This window comes from Corylus avellana, chromosome ca11, assembly GCF_901000735.1.
Source record: "Corylus avellana chromosome ca11, CavTom2PMs-1.0".
In the NCBI taxonomy this organism is placed as follows: Eukaryota; Viridiplantae; Streptophyta; class Magnoliopsida; order Fagales; family Betulaceae; genus Corylus; species Corylus avellana.
The window spans coordinates 8,698,025-8,717,928 of record NC_081551.1 but is presented as its reverse complement, the minus strand read 5'-3'; the positions used below and the strand labels follow the sequence as shown (position 1 = coordinate 8,717,928).

The following is a 19,904-nucleotide window of genomic DNA, read 5'->3' as shown; positions in this document are numbered from 1 at the left end:
CCTATTGATGTATATGCGTAGTCCATTAGTACTCATCACTTCCACAATTAGACTACTCCTATTGTCTTGTGACGCTAGAGGCACGGGTGAGGGCGAAATTTTAGGATTTGTTGCAAGTCGCTTACGTATTCAAATTTTATTCTAATAAGTGAGATTAATACGTGGAATATATAATTGAGATAGCATAAATAGTTAGGCTATGGTTTGAATTCATGACTCTTACTTTGATACCATGTTTCAAAGTTTAAACTGATAGGAAATGATAGACTAACTCACGTATACTTAATCACTTAAGGTCCCGTTTGTTTCTGCGTAAAATATTTTATGTCGAAGAATGTTTTTAGTTGAAAAACATTTCGAAAAAAAATTGGTATTTTTCGCTGTTTGTTTGCAACCCTGAAAAATGGTTTGAAAAACATTTTTTTTGGCGTTTGGCTTGTATGAAAATTGCCAAATATTTCTTATATTTTCATATAATTTGAGGAGTTGCAAGAAAGAGTGAGAAAGAACGAAGAAGAGTTGTGATGGAAGAGTGTGTGTGAGAATAAAAGGATTTCAAGAGTAGGATTGAGATCTAGTGCAATTGCCTAAGCATACTGCTTGCAATTATGAGGCTCACTTGCCTAGGCAAGCGTTATGGCAACCCGAGACCGGCTCGAGCAAAAAGGCCCCATAAAAGGGTCCTCCCACAATTGCCTGCTTGAGGGTGTGAGAGAACAATAAAAAATTGGTTACGCTTCGAATATTATTTTCATTGGTCAACTAAAAACATTTCAAATTGGCCAATAATTTACGTATCACCAAATACTCAAAAATAGGAAAATCTTTTTCCATAAAATATTTTACGCTGCAACAAATGAGGCCTTAAATTAATATTCTAGTAGACATAAAAAAGAGTGGGTTATAATGCTAGGATTTGGCTAAGTGATGTAAAAAAAAATTAAAGTATTTTTCAACACTTCAGATTTAATTTTACCCGATCTCTTTCTCATAAAAAATATATATATATACTTAGAATTAAATCTAATTCTTTATAAAAAAAACTACAACACATACTATAATTTTTTTCCAACACATAAGCCAATTCCATTATTCTAAATGGAGCATATTAATGGTATGGCTTGGAGTTGGTGGGTGCCGTGAATTAATGCCGGCACGGGTGTGATGGATAGACTCTTGTTTGCTCGGCTTGATTATATTGGAGCATTTTAATATTTAAAATCATATGTTCGATGTTCTTTAGCAATGATATTTTGCTCGGTTTATATATGAACAAGTTTAGGAGAAAAAAAAAAAAAAATCCAGATTTTAGGTGTACAAATTTGTGATAAAATAATGTATACATAGAATAGCAAAAGCAAAGAGAGCAAGAGACACGAATTTTACAATAATTCTGTGTTAAAAGCCTATATCTTGTAGGGACATGTTTATTTTATTGAATTAATTTACTTGTGGTATGGATAATTCTATTTATAAGAAAAATGAACATCATTTTGAATCCTATAAATTTATTACTTCCCTTGCTGCAAATCCTAAATCACTTCCCTTCTCATTTTTGGGCAAGAGTTTGAAATGCAAGATTTGTAGAAGAACTAATAGTCAGGATCAGTGGTTGAGCTCAAATGCGCTCAACAGTGGTAGCATACCACTCTTCATTTGACGAAGAGATCTACAAAAGATCTCGTCGTTTTAGTCCAACGAAGACGAAGATCACTCTGCCTTCACTCTCCGGCACATCTCCAACACTTTTCCCCCGACTCCGCCTTCAACATTTTGGAGGCGGAGACAGGGCAGAAATAGGCTCTATTGAAAAGAGTTTAAAGTTTTTCAAATCTTTTGGCGGAGGTGGAATGCAGAATCATGGATTCCGACTCCAATGCCTCTTATGCACACACCTATCTCAAACCCCATTTGATTTGTAACTACATGCAACCAATCTCCTCCCAAATCTAATAATAAGAAACACATTTATCCAGAAGAAAAATCAACTTTCATCATGATCTTCATCAGCTCAAGCATCTCCTTTCATTGACATGAGGGTTTCAAATTCAATGTGATAATTTATAAGATGAACAATGATGATACAGGGGACGATAATAGTCAGTTAAATGATCCAGTACATACCTGAAAAAGAATCAGGGATAGCATCTTCCCTCAATACAACAAAACCAGATACCCAATCCATTTCGTTAGAAAGCCCTTCTCCCTTCTAATAAGGAAAAAATCAAGAGAATTGCACTGGTAAACGGGACAAGATCTTGTTCACTTCTCTTTCTTCTTCTTTTTTTTCTATCTTTCATAGAAAACAGCTCTGACAAACGACTCCATGAGATAGTCAAGCTCTCAGATGCAATTTACTAGGAATAGGAGTGCAAAATTAGGGTATCATGAAATGAAACCTCACTTTCAGTACTTGTTCAAATTTAAGATCTCTCCCGCATTTTTGCCCTAGCAAAGAATACTCCAGCCAAAAGACCTACAGAATGAGAAAAATTGTTTTTGGTAATGCTAAAAATGAAGAAAATTCAAAAAGTTTTTCTTCTGGTTTAGGAGAGAACATGTAACATGATCAAGCCAATGACATGACAGAAAATTACCAAAGAATATGCTTGCAGAGTTCTCCAAGCTGGTAGGAACTTTGAAAAGAAGGATGCCAGCAACAGACAGAGGGATCTTATTCAACGACCCGACAAGGCTGCAGGATACAGTCAGTGATTAGAGGTGTACAGGGTAAACATCTTTGATCACTAATACTGTCTCATTTAAAGTAAGCATGATGGTTTAATCAAGCTCAACCAATAATTCATTCTTTGAAAGAAGAAGAAAAAAAGACCTGATGGTAAATTTTTCAATCAAATTTCATTTAACTTAAAGTGAACCTGGAGTTTATAATGGAATAAGACCTGAGCAACTGAATCTAACCCCTTTCAACACTGAACTTTTAAACCCAACCCAATGCAACTAGTCATTATACATAGGGGTGGGCAGATTAACCGATTACCGATTACCGACTTTAACCGAACCGATATTAACCGTAACGGATAGTTATCGGTCGGTAATCGGTTAAAAATTTTATACTGATAAGTTTATCGGTCGGTAATCGGTCGGTTAAAAATTTTTTATCGAAAAACCGATATGACCGATAAGCTATTTTAATTTTTAATTTTTTAGAAATTTATATTTATTATTGTAGTAGATCAATATAAAAAAAAAAGCTTCAATAAGCTATTTTAGCCAAAAATATACTCTAAAATAACTAATTTTTAATAAGCTATTTTAGGCTTTAGTCCAACAAAACGTATTTGGGCCTCCAAAACAATTAATTTTTGGCCCAATTAGCAACTAGTAAAAGCCCAATAAAAAGCCCACAAAAGCCGAAACCGATTTAACTGACCGGTTAACCGATTACCAATATGACCAATAATTTTCGGTTAACGCTTCTTATCGGTTAGGATTTAGTTAACCAATAGCTTATCGGTTAACCAACCGTTAAGCCCATTAACCGGTCCGAACCGACCGATACGCTCTTGGGGTGGCTAATTTGCACAAAACCTCAACTCTTCCCAAACCCATCTTTCATTTGATTTGCACCTTGTTCACTATGGAAAACAAAATCTAATTGCAAAGAAAAGTTAAAACCTGATAACCACTTAACCAATGGTCTTGGAGTTGGGTCAACTGGGTCTCAATTAAAAACAAAAACAAAAAAAATTGCACCCTCAAATTAACATATTCAAGTATTCTTTTTTCTTTTCGATTCTTTTCTTCTTTATTAATATTACTTTTTTTTTGGGGTGGGGGGGAGGGGGGGTTGCAGGGAGTAGAGTATTCTTAATCTTACCTGTATGTTGTAGCCCCAGTTTGATGAAGAAACCACATAGAAGTGAAGCTGATTGCCAGTCCCAAAACTCCACTTAACGTCATTACAAGCCAGAAGGTTGGCAGCCTCAAAAGTGGCCTGCCAATTTAATTCAAGATCCAAAAAATTCAACTTCATAATTTTGAAAAAGGAACACAAGGAAAGAAAAAAATATCAATTTTTTATGCAATTATTAGAGGTTAATCAAGTCTCTCGAATAGCCCAATAACATATATGAAGTTCGCTTATGATAAATAGAGTTACAAAAGCATACAGGTTATTGAAAGGCACCATTACTGTCTAGGAGATAAATTAGTGTAATCAAGGTTGATCCATAAGATTTATATTTTTAGAAGACTGATATAAAAGCACACTCATTGGTGCATGAGAAAAAATGAACATCTCTAGCTAGGCAGTTAATGTATGAATGAAAGGTTTCATCCCAGGTAAGAAATGTTTTGAAAGGAAAGAAACCATTTGAATAAAATAATAAATTCTAGCAAGACAAATAAATGGAGCTGAGAGGCATCTGATTGAGGTGCTTCAGAGTAAGATGTAATGCATTCTGATCACAAGTAGAAAACAGGAATCACAATAAAATTTCAGTGAAATAGGATGGATTACTGGCACTCTTGCAAAATGGTTTCCCCAATGCATAAACATATTAAATAGACAAGACAGAGAGAGAGGAGAAAGATTTCTAGTTAATCTTGCAAAAGCCATAAAGCACCATCTGATTTTCTAGTTAATCTTTGTAATATCAACACCAAAAGGGATGGTCAAACTATAGAGCAGTTCATTTGAATACCTTTGCCATAGCTATGGAGGAGTTCTGATGCGGGACAAAAACACTTGGGAAGAAAGTTTGAAGAGAAAGAAAAACAGGGAAGAAGAAGCCAAGAAGAGGGGAGAAAATAAGCCAAGGAGGAGAAGAAGAAGCTCCGAAGAGGGGAGAAACAAGGGAGAAGATAGACAACAACAGTCAATCCAAATTTTAATTCATCAAAAGCTCCTGAATACAATAGAAACTAGGTTTAAATAGACTGGGGATTAAACCCTAACCTTAATTGTACTTGGGCTAACACTAAAAATAACATAAAGCCCAAAATAAAATAATAAAACCAGTCTGAAAAATAAATAATAAAACAAAAGTGCAAACTAACAAAAAGCCCAATAATTATTCAGCTCTCAATCACCCAACCACAAGGTCATGGGGTGGGCATCCTCTGATGTTAATGTTCATACACACATGTGATCTGTGGATTGTGTTTGGCGTCCCCATCAAGTTCCCTACTTCTAGTTGCAGCCAACATTATCTAAACAAATTTTACATTGCATGGACCAAATAACATGGTCATGTTAAGACCAGATAGGGAGCAAAGAGGGGTTGTAATAGCAGAGAGTTACATAACCAAATAGGAATATTTGGCTGCAGATGACATAGTATATTAGTTAACTAATAGTAAAGAAGAAATTTTAAGAGAAGAATGAAGCAAATAAAAAAATAAAAAAAAAACTCACGTTCTAGAGAGATAATCCACCTCATTGAAGACAACAATTAGAAGAAACCCTAAAGGCAACGATAGGGTGTTATTGAGCAAGACCATTGAAAACTCATTCAAATTTCCAGACTTGGTAACTTGTTTTGCGGTATCCATGACCCTACGAAGAGTCAGCTGCATAAATAAAATAAAACAAATAATACATCAACTACATTTTAGACTTAAAACTAGAAAGGAACAAGTAATTATGTAAGAGCTGGTTGACAGATGCACCTACTAGATCAATAAACTAGTACTACCTCCATCCCTATTTGTTGGTCCTCCACAGATATTCCAAACTTTTAAAGGCACATCACCATTACTTTTTAAAACTTTATGACTTTTCAAATTTGCCCTTATGGTTTTGCATATAAATACTATTCACTAACATCTAGAAAACCTATTTAGTAAATATGTCAAATTTTGGACACAGTCAGAGTCCTTGATCGTTCGCCCCATACTTTGAGATGCTCCTCTTGAATGTTTTCTTGTGCATGCACATTAGCCAATATAAAGGAACATAAAAAAATAAAAATAAATAAATAAAAAGGAAAGGGGGACCAATGAAATGGGACAGAGGGAGCAGCACATAAGGAACCACTCTATTATCCGAATGCAAATACAATAACCCAGTGCACCTACATGGATCTTGTTGAACCTGCAGCCACGACACTCAGTCTTTAGTCTTTGCACCTCAAACTTGATAAGCTGCTCACTACTTAGGGTGTTTAGTACACATTAACATGAAAGGTTTTAACTACCTAGGTGAAGCACGCTCCTTCCTCTTAACCACAAAAAAGCTCATGACAGAAATGCAAATATGTACAAGATGCCTTGTAAGAAAATACATTAGAAGAACACAACAATTGTGGGTGGGGGTTGGGTTCATAATGTACATGATAACTCCTCTATTTAGGGATTAGTTCAACTAACCCAAGCAGTCAATCCCGTACTCCATAGCAAGTGTAACACTCCAGTTAGTCCTACATTGGATGGATCAATTGTCCACATTGAGTTAATGTATATTCATTGGTAATAAGTCCTACATTAGTTCCTTACTAGGTGAGACTGGGTTTTATAAGTGATTTCAAAGGGCTCCAATATATAACTTGACTAGTCTTTTTGAAATAATAGAGCAAATGTGGCTACTGCTTCTCTAGGTCGTGGCAAATAGTATTAGAGCACGTAGTAACACCATGTGGTACTTGGGCACTAGACGGGTGATTTGTCCACATTGAGATAGTGCATTATAAAGGTGCTCATGATTGCCAAGTCCTACATTGGTTCCTAATTAGATAAGACTAAGTTTTATAAGTGATTTCTGGGGGCTCCAATTGTAGCTTAACTAGTCATTTTGGAGTGATAGTTCAATTATAGCTAGCACTTCCCTTAGCCATGACAGCTAACCTAAAGACAAATATTTTGACTCCATTTGTTAATACTTTAGAAGGTGCTTTTAGTTTTTTGATTGAAAAAGTATTCTAATATGACATAAAGATAGAAGTAGTTTTGTTCGCGTTTTCTATTTTTGGTTGTTTGTTAATATTTTTGTTTTGAAAAGAGAGAACAAAAGGAAGAAGCAACAAGTTCTATCAAACAGCCAAAATGTTTGTGGCTTTCTTTGTTTTACAGAGAAAAATGAGATTATTAAAAAATATGTCAAAAATCCAGATGATGCTAAAACTGTCATAGATGCAACAAACTAGGTAGAAAAGCTTACTATGGATAATCAAGATGTCCAAATTGTGTACTCACAGAATATGATGCGGTTAAGAAACAGTTAACAAGCTGCCATGTGTAGCCAATAGCATGAAAAGATATATCAGTAATTCCTCCAGAAATTGCTGAAATGATCTGCACAGGCCACAAGGTAAAACCATTTCAAACTTACTCATTCGCAAATCCATGAAAATGTATTAAAATAAAATCTATCAATAACATCTTCAGAAAAAGTGCAAATCCGGTAATAATGTGCTTGAATTCTCGAGAAGTTAAAAGAGAACCAGATTAGTTGCAATTTACATAAATCAACAGGAAATTAATCAGAGTTCAACTTGGCAACCAACGATGCATTTATATTTGTTGGGACACATCAAAATACACACACACACACAAACAAGGCATCCTTTCAAACATATGTCTGGCCCACGGGGAGTTATTGTAGTACATCAGCAATTAATATGTTAACATCACATGAACCTCCGAAGCTGCAGGGACACCAATCTTTGGTCCCCTAACATGTATTCATATTTTTATCATCCTCTTCCCCAAAAAACAAAAAAAGGAGATAAATACGTTGAAGTAGAATCCACTTCGCATATTAGAAACAGTTAAACCAAGGGATTGATTGTTGAAATAAATCATGAGATTGCAATAGTCAATTATATTAATTTGATATTCAAAAATAAAATAAATTGATAAAATTGACTTTCTATTTTCAAATCCTATAAATCTCATTATAAATATGAGTCCCTGTAATATGTTACAAATAAAGTCAATAATAAAGATTGTAGTCCCTAGGGCTTTGTCTATGATGGATTTAGGCCTCTAAGGCTGAACTATCTTTAATCTTTATACACTCTCTTCTCTATCACCCTTCATTTAATATAAAATTTCAAATTTTGACAAGATAAAAAAAGTCATTTGATAGAACAATTTAGCTATCTTATTTCACTACTACATTCTTTAGATGTAATAATAAACTTTTCAAATAATATTTGTGAAATGAACTATTTAAGACGTACAAATTAAAAACCTGAAGGAGAAGAAAAAAAACAGCAACAAAGAGTGGGCAACAAAATATTAACAAGAATAAAAATGAAAAACACAAAAAGAAAAGATGAGACATTTATTATATGCAAGCAACAATCCAAACTAGAAAAGGAAAAAGTTGATTATCTTATTCCACATCCCAATTTGGTATTTCTGGAAAAAACTAAATCCAAAAGTACATTTTGAGCCACTGAAAGTACCATTAGGAACAGAGCAGCCCAGACTCTCTTGTCATGATGCTTACTGAATAAATACATTTCGCCGAGTGCAGTTATCACATTAGTAACATTCTTCAAGACAGTGACCATAGCTACATTAATGTACTTCAAACTGCAGAAAAGATTAATCATATTCAAGGAACGAGTGAAAAGAAAAGGTTTCATGTTAAAAGCAGCATGAAGCAAAGCACATAAACAAAAACTTGCATACCTAAACATGCTTGTTATAAGCATGCCAACAAAAATAACATTCACGGGTAACCAGACCTTAACCAATCTCCATGTTAATGGTTCTGTATGTATTACGCCCAGAAAACTCAACATAGACACAATAATCACTGAAATAAGATTCTGCATCCACAGAAGTATATGTCAGTGTCATGAGCTTGCTAGATATCAAAAACTGTTTTCAAATCATTTTATTACATGGCATTAAGTAAATCCAACAAAATTATTTTAATGAAAAAAGGGAAAAAGCACAATTCTTAATTTCATATAAGGGACACCAATTACATTGAACTACCTGGTACAGCATCAAAGATATCCCAGCGTTAAAATCATAGCTGGAAAGCACGAACTTGTTGATTAATATCATGCTGCATGAGGAAACGCAATATGCAAGACCAGACAATAAGGCTTGATTATGTATTTTGAGCCTGTTACTTCGTGTTCCTTTATCCCTGTCTTTGTCCAACTTACCACTTTCCAAGTCATTTTCATTGGTTTCGAAAGGTTTCATTGCAGATTATGACCTATGCATAAGTGGATAGGATTAGTTCAAGGTCAATGTTTAAAACTCACTTTTATATATTGTTCTTGGAGCAAAAGAAGGAAGACCAAAGAAGAGAGAGAGAGAGAGAGAGAGAGAGAGAGAAATACAGCCAAGCACATAAACAACATATGGTCTAGACCCCAATGAGTTTCATCGGTCAAATAAAGGCAAAATAGATAAAACCTACTGAGAGAATACTAATGAAATCTCTAAATTCAATCATTGAGAAAGGAAAATTTATTTTTTTGATAAGTAATCACAAATTCATTATACAGCACAAAGGCACAACGCAAGTACAAAGTAAGTATACAGAAGAGACACCTAGCTACAAGCAGAAAAAGACAAAAAATAAAAATAAAAACATAAAAACTCGACATATTAAAATCAAAAAGGCAGCAGCCCAATGATAAAGAGTCTTAAAGAATAAAGCATTTAATTCCAACAATGTCCTCTCATGATCCTCAAAGTTTCAATCGTTTCTTTCCCTCCAAAGACACCACATAAGGCAAGGCGGCATCATCCTCCACTGCATTAAGCTGATACCTACCACCTTGCGCTCTCTATCAAGAAAAGAGATCTACCACCTAGTGAGGCATAACCCATGCTAGCCCTACACTGCTGAAGATAGTAATCCACAGAACACTGACAATCTCACAATGGAGTAGAAGATTATCCACTAACTTACAAGGGAGTAGAAGATGATCCACTGACTTACAATGGTGTAGAAGATGATCCACCGACTCCTCATTCTTCTTACACATGCAGCATCACTCAACCACAATGACATGTTTTCTTAGATTGTCCATGGTGAGGATCTTCTCTAATGCAGCCGACCAAGCAAAGAACGCCACTCATGAAAACCTTATTCTGCCAAATACTCTTTCAAATAAAAGGAATACTATCATTAGGAACAAGAATATTGTAATATGATCTAACATCAAACAACCCTCTCTTGATAGGTATCCAACAAAACTTGTCTTCATCACCCCGTCTCAATTCGACGAAATACAACAAATTAAAGAATGAGGTAAAGAGATCCATCTCGCAATTGCAAGCCGCTCTAAGAAAGTTAATATCCCATTGATAAGAGGCACTAGAAAGCTCCAAATGGTCTGCCACTCCAGCTTCCTTAAAACAGACAATGCTAAACAAGTCCAAAAAAGTTATCTTGAGGGCTTGATCCCCACACCATACGTCATGCTAGAATCTAATTTTTTAGCTGTCACCTACCTCAAATCTTGTATGATTAGAAAGCTCCCCTCAACCCCTTCTGATATTTTATCAGAGCCACACCTCATATGACCCACGGACCTCATTTGAACACCACAACCCCATTCACTATCATATTTATAATCCACAACCACCCTAGATAAGGCCTCTCTCTCGCGAGTATAGCGCCAAAGCCAATTCTCCAAAAGAGTTTGGTTGAACACAAATAAATTCCGGACCCCAACCCTCATTCAAAGATTGGAGTAGATACCTTAGTCCAACTAACCAAGTAAAATTTGAACTCCTCACCCATACCACCCCCACAAAAAATCATGATACAATTTCTTTATGCGATTGGCAACACCAACCGAGAGGGGAAAAAGAGACATGAAGTAAGTAGGCCGATTGGATAAAGTGCTTTTAATCAGTGTAACTCTCCCACCCTTTAACAAGTACACATTTTTCCATCCAGCCAAACGACGCTCTATCTCCTCAATAATGTCGTCCCAAATAGATTTAACCTTAAACAAGGCTCCCAGGGGAAGACCTAGGTATTTCACAGACAAAGAAGATACCCTGCAACCCAAAATACTAGTCAGGCCTTCAACATTAATGGCATTGCCAACCAGGAGCAACTCTAATTTAGCTAGATTAATCCTCAAACCTAAAACCGCTTCAAAGCATAAAAACAAACAACGCAAGTTGCAAAGATGATCTGAATTAGCCCTGCTATATATCAAGGTGTCATCCGCACACAAAAGGTGAGAAACATTGATTGCACTACAACTCCTATCCCCCCTGATAGAAGACTCCCATTCACTAAAGCATAAATGATTTTACTTAATGCCTACAGAACAAAGACAAACAGAAAGGGAGACAAGGGGTCTCCCTATCTCAAGCCATAGGACTTACAAAAGAAAACCCTTGGAATGTCATTCACCATTCTAGACTACAGTCTAAACCCAAACCTCCAAATATCAACGTACCATAACCACGATACCTAAACCAGACAGAAGTCCTTAATTTCCTGTTGGCTACATGCTGAATTCAGAAATGTAATGCATACCTAAACCTATTTTTGTGTTTTTTGTTTTGGTGACCACGATCTACCTACATTAGAGACACTGGAAGATGATTCCATTTGCCGAAGTCAAAGTGCAGTAATCCAAAGTTAGCAGTTTTCTCAGTTTGATTTGTTATTATATTGGTTTCTATATCCTCAAAAAAGGCCCATTTGCAGTGAAAAAAAGGTTCTTATGCCTCTGAAGTAAAGGTGCTTATGCTTCTTACATGGACTATAGCTCATAAAAATGTTAAAGATAAAAAATTGGAACATATTAAGTATAGATTGATGCAAATGATTCTGAAAGAGCTTTCTTCAGATCAGTAGGTAGAAGTAGGGGTTCTGCAGAGTTTTCAGACCTTGGTTTTCTGTTCCCCCATCATATCTTTTCTTCATATGATTTAGAAGATCACGTGCTAGTGGGGAAAGATACAATAATTTCAGTCAGTATCTAGATTTCTGGTGCAGACAGAATTAAAAGCTTTCATGATTCTTTGCTAGAATACGAAACACAAAAATATTTAAACCTGTCTCTCTCTTGCAATAGGTAATAAGAAAGCAAAATTATCTTCCTCACCATTTGAGAACAAAATGAACATCTCCTAGCGAACCCTGTGAAATCCAACTTAATGACTGCTTCTTTAACAACCTGGCTCAACTGGGCGAAAGATTTGCACAAAGATTATGAGAAAAGATCTGTTATCCTTTTCTTTCCAGAATCTTCTGTATAGAAGTGTCAATAGAGCAAGAATTGTTGCTCCCAGTTAAGAGAGGAAGAAACAGAGGCCACAGAAAATTACGATCTGTAGAAACATAACTGGTGTTGTCATGGAAATTTATAAGAGACTAGAGGATCCCTTGAATCAAGATCGTTTGATCCATTTTGTATGCTGATTTGGACTTTAAAATTAATCCCTTCCAAAGTTGCTTATATGGTGAGTTTGACCCAAAACTCTTTGGATCATCTAAGACCCCTTTTGTGCTTCATGCATGAAGTTTTGCACAATACTCTCTGTAATTCAAATTTGTTTAATCTTCCAAGTTGTAATAAAATAAAATACATCACCACTAAGAAGAATAAAAATTTGAAGTCACATCTAATGCCAAGATACAACAGAAATGTGCAACAAATCATATTTTTATTGAGTATAATACAATTCAATTTAAGCAAATGAAAACAGATTATAAAAAGGGAAAAATACAGAGGCAATGCTAACATGAAAAGAAAATTTATCAGAATCACAAACATTAAATACAGGAATCTATAAAAGCTTAAAACCCAGCATCAAGTACAATACTGTAACACTTAATGGAGCAAAACAAACCTGTTAACTACTTCTCTTCTTATTGGACTGAACACTGGAGACCTGTCCTAGAACCCAATTTGACTGTTGAAATTTGAGGCCTCGTTGACCCTTCAGCTAATGTTACTTATGTCTTCCACAATAGTTCTTTCTGAAACAGATTGGAAGAATCTAGAGAAGCTCCTGAAAACACAGGTATTAAACATTTAACAAAAAAATAAAAAAGATATAGGAATCAACTCCATGTCCCCAATTGGAGATCTTACTGAATCAAAGGAGAAAAACAATAACAGCTGTAGAAGTAATATAACATAGCATATAATTGACAATTGAAATGGAGCTATGAAATGTCCGTAGTTCATGACTGAACCTATATGACTAAAATCCTACTATTCTATATTTCATTCCTTGCCAAACAAATTTACCAAAACTTATCAGCAATTAAGAAGGTATCAAAGAGAATAATCTACTTCCTATTGATAATCCTGAGATGAAAATCTATAATTTCCCTAACCTTCACAAGAACATAAAAGTTGTTTTTACAAATATGAGGAAACTCAAGGAATGAACTCTTGAATAATCCTCGGACCTCTACATCTTATAATTATCATTGGAAATTGTTAAGCCAAAACACCATAACTAAGGCTAGCAGGGTAAGGCTGCTGTCAAGAAATGTGGTTCGCAGATTTAAAATTTTAGTGAACTTACTTGTTCAAACAACCATGAAAAATCTTAGAGGATTAGTTATAGCAAGTTTCAGTAATGGAAGAGTGTTAAAGTGTCCAGACAAGAAAAATAAACTATTAAATGTTCCATAGTATCTCTCCAGTTATCAAATGTTATCATTGACTACAAAGGCAGATCACAAGGACTAAGATTTACGTGCTAAGGCTTCGATCAAGAACTTTTTTTCTTGAAAATATAATTTTTTATTACCTATGTAACTCAAACATAAAATACTAGTACATAGTTACCTTTTGATTTTCCATGCATTACGAATAGTGTTCATCCTGAGTTGTCATTAGTATTAGATGCTATAGCATTCATTGTTTATCAAGATTAATAACATCAGCTATTGTCAACAACCTTGCATGACTACCTGGAGATGGAATAGGTAAGGAGAGCACACTATCAAGATTCCTTAAAATTAGTGCTTATCACAAATTACTTAGATATGAAAGAAACAAACACCTATCATTCCACATATGAAACCATGTTTCTGGGAAACGTGTGAAAAGTATGCAGACTAATTTGGCATTAAAACAACTAAACCCTCACAAGTCTACCAAGAAGAATGAATGCTTAAACAAGCACAAAACATATTGGACACAGTTTTTACCAAAACACAATCTGATATGTTCAGTCTCAATATTAACGGCAGCCCCCATCCTAAAAAATGATCCTGTCCCATCTTATCTAACAAAGTTCTATAGATTCTTTTGATCAAACATACGAGTGTACAAGGATTTCGGGATTTTACTTTTGTACTCAAAGATATTAGAAATAAACACCCTAAAAATTCAAAAAAAAAAAAAAAAAAAAAAAAAAAAAACCCAGAAAAAACAACTACAAGAAACTATTACCAAAGGCCATCATATATTTCGCAACTATCTGATCAGCTAAGGTGCTATAGTATATAGCCTGCATGTAAGTTAAGCATTTATCTTTAGCATTACAACTAGAATATACTACATATTAGAAATTAGACAGCTTTAAGTGTTCATCTTGACTTATTTTAGACAATCTATGTCTCCAGAAATCTGTCCTTCTCAGCCAACAGATATATGTGATACAATCCCATGATTTCTAGGTTTAATCAGTCAATAATTATGTATTAATAATAGAAATTAAGAGTGTCCTTGTCAATTAATAATTATGAATCATTGTCCATTAGGGATTACAAGTCCATATTTGCAATTATTGGAATCCTCGTCCATTAAAAAAAAAAAGGGAATCTTTATCCATTAGAGAGTTTTTTATATATAAGTAATACAATCCAATTAGAAGGGTAGAGAGGCGCAACCCTAATACAAAGAAAGCATACAAGAGAAACCTCCTAATTAGGAGAACCTTATCCATTAGAGATTAGAAGTCCTTATTAGCAAAAGCTTGTGAAATTGACAATGCCAATGAACCATTTTTGAGTAATTAATGGAATTTCACCCATTGGGTATCAGATTTTTTGCGAAGTCTATAAATCATAATGCCTTATGGGGTTATTATTTTTTTAATAAGTAATAACCAGTCTTATTAAAAGCATAAGGCGCCCCAAAGTACACAGGGAGTATACAAAAGGATCACCTAACTAGAAAAGGAAAAGCGAACAAGAAAATCATAACTAATCAACAATGGGGATACATACGCTACAGTCCAAAGATACAAAGTATGAAAACAAGAGGATAAAATGTCCTCCAAAGACCTCTCCAAGTCCTCAAAGCACCAATTGCTCTTTTCCTAACATAAACACCAAAAGAGGCAAGTAGACACCATCTTCCAGATCGCGTCACTCCTCTGCCTTCCAAAAGACCACCAACAAGCGAACAAATCGAATACCCGTCTAGGCATCACCCAAGACATCCCAAAATGACTAAAGATGGCACTCCACAAAGCAAAAGGAACCTCACAATGAAGAAGAAGATGATCCACGTCTCCTCACTTCTCTTACACACACAACATCTGTTTATCACAATAACATGTCGCTTCCTGAGATTATCTAAGGTCGAACTTTTGCCCAGAGCCGCCGACCACACAAAAAAGACCGTTCTCGGAGGAGCCTACGTCCGCCACACACTCTTCCAAGGGAAGCTCCTACCTTCAGTACAAGGCAAGGAGTAAAAGAGGGACTTGACCATGAAAAGGCCTCTTTTGGAGGAAATCCACCACAATCTATCTTGACACCCTCGTCTCACTCTGACTGAATGCAACACCTGGAGAAAGGAGGCAAAGACTTCCAACTCCCAATCATGTGCCTCTCTAAAAAAACTCACATTCCACTTATTGGAACCACCCAACACCTCCATATTAGCCGGAACTAAGGCATCCTTCGCACAAACAATACCAAATAAAACTAGAAAAGCCACCTTAAGAACCATATCTCCACACCACAAATCATACCAAAAGCTAATCCTAGTCCCATCCCCCACCACATGTCTAATAAAGCCTTTGAGAGTCTCCCACCCTTTCCTTGTATTCTACCACAACCCCACCCCAAAAGCCCCACCCCAAGAGTCTCCCACCCTTTCCTGATATTATTATGGAAGCAATGAAATTAAAGCTTTGGCTGATGAGGTTAGATTCCTCAAAGACATTTAGGAGACCAAATCAGTGATCACTCCTTTCTCACTTTCTCCTCTTTCATTCTTTTTCAATCACGAGGGAGGAGAACTTGGGTCTGGCGTGTCTATTGAAAGATTCGAAGATCTCTTTTCTACTCATCCAGTTTCTCATTGACCAAATATCCATAATAACATACTACACAATCAGCAGTAAAATAAATTAATAAAATGAAGAACGTTTCAATTCGTGCTCAGTGGGAAAAGAAAAGAAAAGGACAGAAAGTTACAGAAGTTGAGAAAAAGTTTGCTTCCATGTTCAAATATCTGTTATCAAATAAAAGTTAACGAATATGATAAATCTGTAAACCCAAATGAGATGCCAACTTTATCAACCCCCAGTGAGCAAGAAAGAAAAACAATAATTACCCATTCCACTTTCAGTTGAGAATAATCTTCTAAGCCTCCCCAAAAGCAGAAATTCTAGAATAACCAAAAGACAGAACAGAGATATTACCTTTGAACACGTTTAAGCCAAGACCTCAGAAGCTTTGGAGCTGTAGTTAGAGTACCGAAAACGCATCATGGGTGACAACAGTAAAACCAAAAAGCAAGAAAATTTGAAGATGTTGGGAAAGACATATAATCACAGAGAAAAGGGTTCAGTTTGGCACGAAGTTGAGACTTGAGAGTAAGCAAGATATGGGCTCCCGGAAGAAAACTGACCCCCAACTTCTTAGATTCCAAAGTGAAAATTATTTTAAATCTTTTGGGATTTGAATTATTATTTTTTTTTTTTTTAATTTATTTTTTGTTATGATCGTTATAAATGCAGCGTCTGAGTTTGTAGACTTTCACAATTTTCTTGAATTGGAAGCTAAGATGCGCCGTTCTATGGGTGCGCACTATAGCATCTGGTCAGCTGAGGCGTGCCTTTGTTTATTTATATTTCAGGACCGTTAACGTATTTTCACGAACTCTCTTTTAAAATTAAAAAGGAGCAAAGCAATGCCTACGAATTAAAATATATATATATATATATATATATATATATATATATTAATTTTTTAAATAAATATATATTAATTAATTTGGTTGATGGATAATTAATTAATTTCATATGAAATATTTGATGTTCATGATATATTATATACATTTGTGTGAATATTAGAGTGCTTATGACATAATTTTGAAGTAAAAATAAAATAAAGATAATAATGTAACTTTCTAAATAAGCAATCTTGTGTATTTATACCAAATGCATGGCCCATGGGCCCCATAAATCTGTAAACTTTAATCGACGCGTACGTGTACGGTGTAGCATTATGCTTTGGATAATTCAACAATTATGGTCAACTATACAAGATAGGAAAAAGACACATGATTTAACTTTTTTTCCAACAAAAAAAAAAAAAAACACCCAAGTGATTCTGCGAATGAATTTAAATAAAACACTCAATATAAACGATTCATTAGCTCAATATGCAGTATTAATGGAGGTTGACAAGTGACAACAACAATAAAGTTGATTGAATATGTAGCATTACTATATGGTACCATATAATTGAACTAATGTGACACTATTTTTTTTTTCTTTCTTAATATTTTTTGTTTAAATGATTTATGAATACTAACATATCAATTTAGTTGTATGGGAATTGAATATGTAGCATTATTCTGTGGACTGTGTTAATTCATCTTATCTTTTCCTTGTTTTGTCTCCGGTTAGTCACTATTGGCATATTGTTAATAGGTTTTTTTTTTTTTTTTTTTTGACATATTAACACAAAAAGAGAAAATAGAAGGGAGATTCAAACTAGTAACATTCGCTTCATGGCCACTTGCTGATTGAGCTACCCCTTGAATGCAATTAACATTGAAGTTAAACAAGAATGTGTAGACAATTCCAAAAAAGAGGCTTCAATTTAAATGATTGTAGGCATTCAAACATTGTGAAATGCCATTCGCACTATTCTATTAGCGTCCAAAAGTGATTGGAAAGTCCCCATAAAAAAGAAAAATAAATAAAAAGAAAGAAAAAAGTGATTGGCAAGTTGGCACAATTGTTTATTAAATAAATGCATAGCTTTCAACTTCGATTCAAAAGACAATCGAGTCCAAGCATAAATATAATCACTTTTTTCATTTTAATTGTAATTAATATGCACTTCGAGGTGGAAAAAAAATAGTGGACTCGTAGTTTGAGGTACATATAAATCCTTACATTTTCTTGTGATAATTGCATAATCTGAAATACAATGGTTATAATTTAATAATTTTTTTTCTTTTTTTTTTGTCAATTATTAAATAAGCAACAATCTACCACCACCCAATTTACAATATCTCCTCCAAACTAGAAATCTTTTATTAATACTCAATTTGATGACAAAAATACCCTTAATAAAATATAAAAGACAAAGAAATTCCCATGGGAATGTGGTGGAAGTCAGAAGATGGAATTTGGGGGGTAAGTTGGGGAAGATCCACTAAATATATAGTGGCCTCATAAAGTCCACTAAATCTGGTAGCTCTCCTCTCCCCTACCAACTTTCAACTAAAATATCAGAAAATATTGGCACTCCAACAACCACTATCATCAAACGTGCGCTGTAGTGAATGAGAAATGGCCCTTGTTTGGACAAATACCAATTTCCTTCCAATAAAAACTCTCAAAAATAAATAAATAAATAAAAATGCATCACCATTCTGCCCATTACAAAGATGATGAAAAAGCCTGCTCTTGCAGAAGAAAAGGGGTAACATAAAATCCACTTTAAGTAGACAAAAAAATGTTTTTCAAGAGTTGATCTGTTTGATGTAAGCAGATTGCCTTGCTCTAATATAACTCATTATACTTGCTGCATCACCTTGTAAGGCAACTTCCCCATTCTCCATATAGACAGCACCATCTGCATACTCGAGTTCTTCCAAACGATGGGTCACCCACAATGCTGTAACTTCCTCAGAACTATCCAAAGAATTTCTAACCGCTTTAATTACCCCGAACTGATTTAGAAAAAAGCAGAAAAAAAATTTCAGAAAATGCTGATCTTATCAAGAAACAGAACATCTTATAAGGATTATAAAGAAAAGATTCACAATAATTATTGCTACACAAAAGGAAAACAGCTTTTCAAAATGAATTATTATAGCACGGGTGCATATATGCTGCAAATAAAAAGTAAACTACCATGGGGCACTAATGGGATAGGTATTCATAATGTTAAAAAATTAGTAATTGTTGAATACTTCATGTTGTCAAATCTTCTTTTTATCTCAATCCAGTTCAATATGAGTCATATGACCATAAAGGATTAAAAGTATTACATCTTGTGTCAATCATATAAAATACCTGATCGCTTTCGTCTAAAAAAGTTGTGAGCTCATCCAGTAACAATACTTTGCAAGTTTCAGCTAAAGCACCAGCAATTGCAACCCTCTGCTTCTGACCACCACTGAGAGTTTGAACAGACCTCTAAAAATGCAACAAAAGGCCTAAGTGGATGTCAAACTCCTAGCAAATGCTTTCACAAGCCAAATGTTATTGACGCACATAAAATTACCTTCAGATAGTTAGACATACCAACAGCATCCAAAGCTTTAGAAACCCTGGATCTAACCTCGTCATTTGTCAAATTGAACTTTCCAAGACCAAATGCCACATCAGCTTCTACTGTGGGCATCACTACCTGCAACACAGGAGGGATTGCCATCGTAAGAACTTGCTGCTACTTCTTTTTTGCAATTTTCTAGCCACATCAATATGTAAACAGTTTTGGCATTTGGCTTCAAATCAAATCGTCCAAGTATTGAATTTTGATAGACACAGTTTACCTGTTCTAGAAGTCAATAATGGAATACTATGACAGGATGCGTACAATTTCTATTTGAAAG

The 19,904-nt window shown here is 34.8% G+C and overlaps 2 protein-coding genes across 4 annotated transcripts; both read right to left on the bottom strand.

Moving 5' to 3' along the window:
• Positions 1-2,006: 2,006 nt before the first annotated feature.
• On the bottom strand, positions 2,007-16,783 carry LOC132166261 (GDP-mannose transporter GONST1). 3 transcript variants are annotated; one of them, XM_059577048.1, is made up of 11 exons: positions 16,528-16,771; positions 13,713-13,837; positions 12,760-12,921; positions 8,914-9,142; positions 8,602-8,741; positions 8,373-8,502; positions 7,156-7,254; positions 5,381-5,535; positions 3,842-3,958; positions 2,598-2,695; positions 2,007-2,476 (listed from the first exon to the last, which is right to left on the bottom strand). In XM_059577048.1, exons 4-11 carry the CDS (start codon positions 9,127-9,129, stop codon positions 2,424-2,426), a joined length of 1,008 nt encoding a protein of 335 aa, XP_059433031.1. In that variant the 5' UTR covers positions 9,130-9,142; positions 12,760-12,921; positions 13,713-13,837; positions 16,528-16,771; the 3' UTR covers positions 2,007-2,423. The 3 variants fall into 3 exon arrangements, with proteins under 3 accessions (XP_059433031.1, XP_059433030.1, XP_059433032.1); XM_059577047.1 differs by lacking the exon at positions 13,713-13,837; XM_059577049.1 differs by lacking the exons at positions 2,007-2,476; positions 2,598-2,695; positions 3,842-3,958; positions 5,381-5,535; positions 13,713-13,837 and adding an exon at positions 5,551-6,115 and having other exon boundaries at positions 7,121-7,254; positions 16,528-16,783.
• Positions 16,784-18,623: 1,840 nt separating this feature from the next.
• LOC132166238 (ABC transporter I family member 10) lies at positions 18,624-19,699 on the bottom strand (the record flags this gene model as incomplete). Its single annotated transcript, XM_059577016.1, is given in 3 exon segments — positions 18,624-19,016; positions 19,363-19,485; positions 19,574-19,699. Coding segments are annotated over 3 exon segments (459 nt in total), but the record flags the coding sequence as incomplete, so codon positions are not given.
• Between the last annotated feature and the right edge of the window lie 205 nt (positions 19,700-19,904).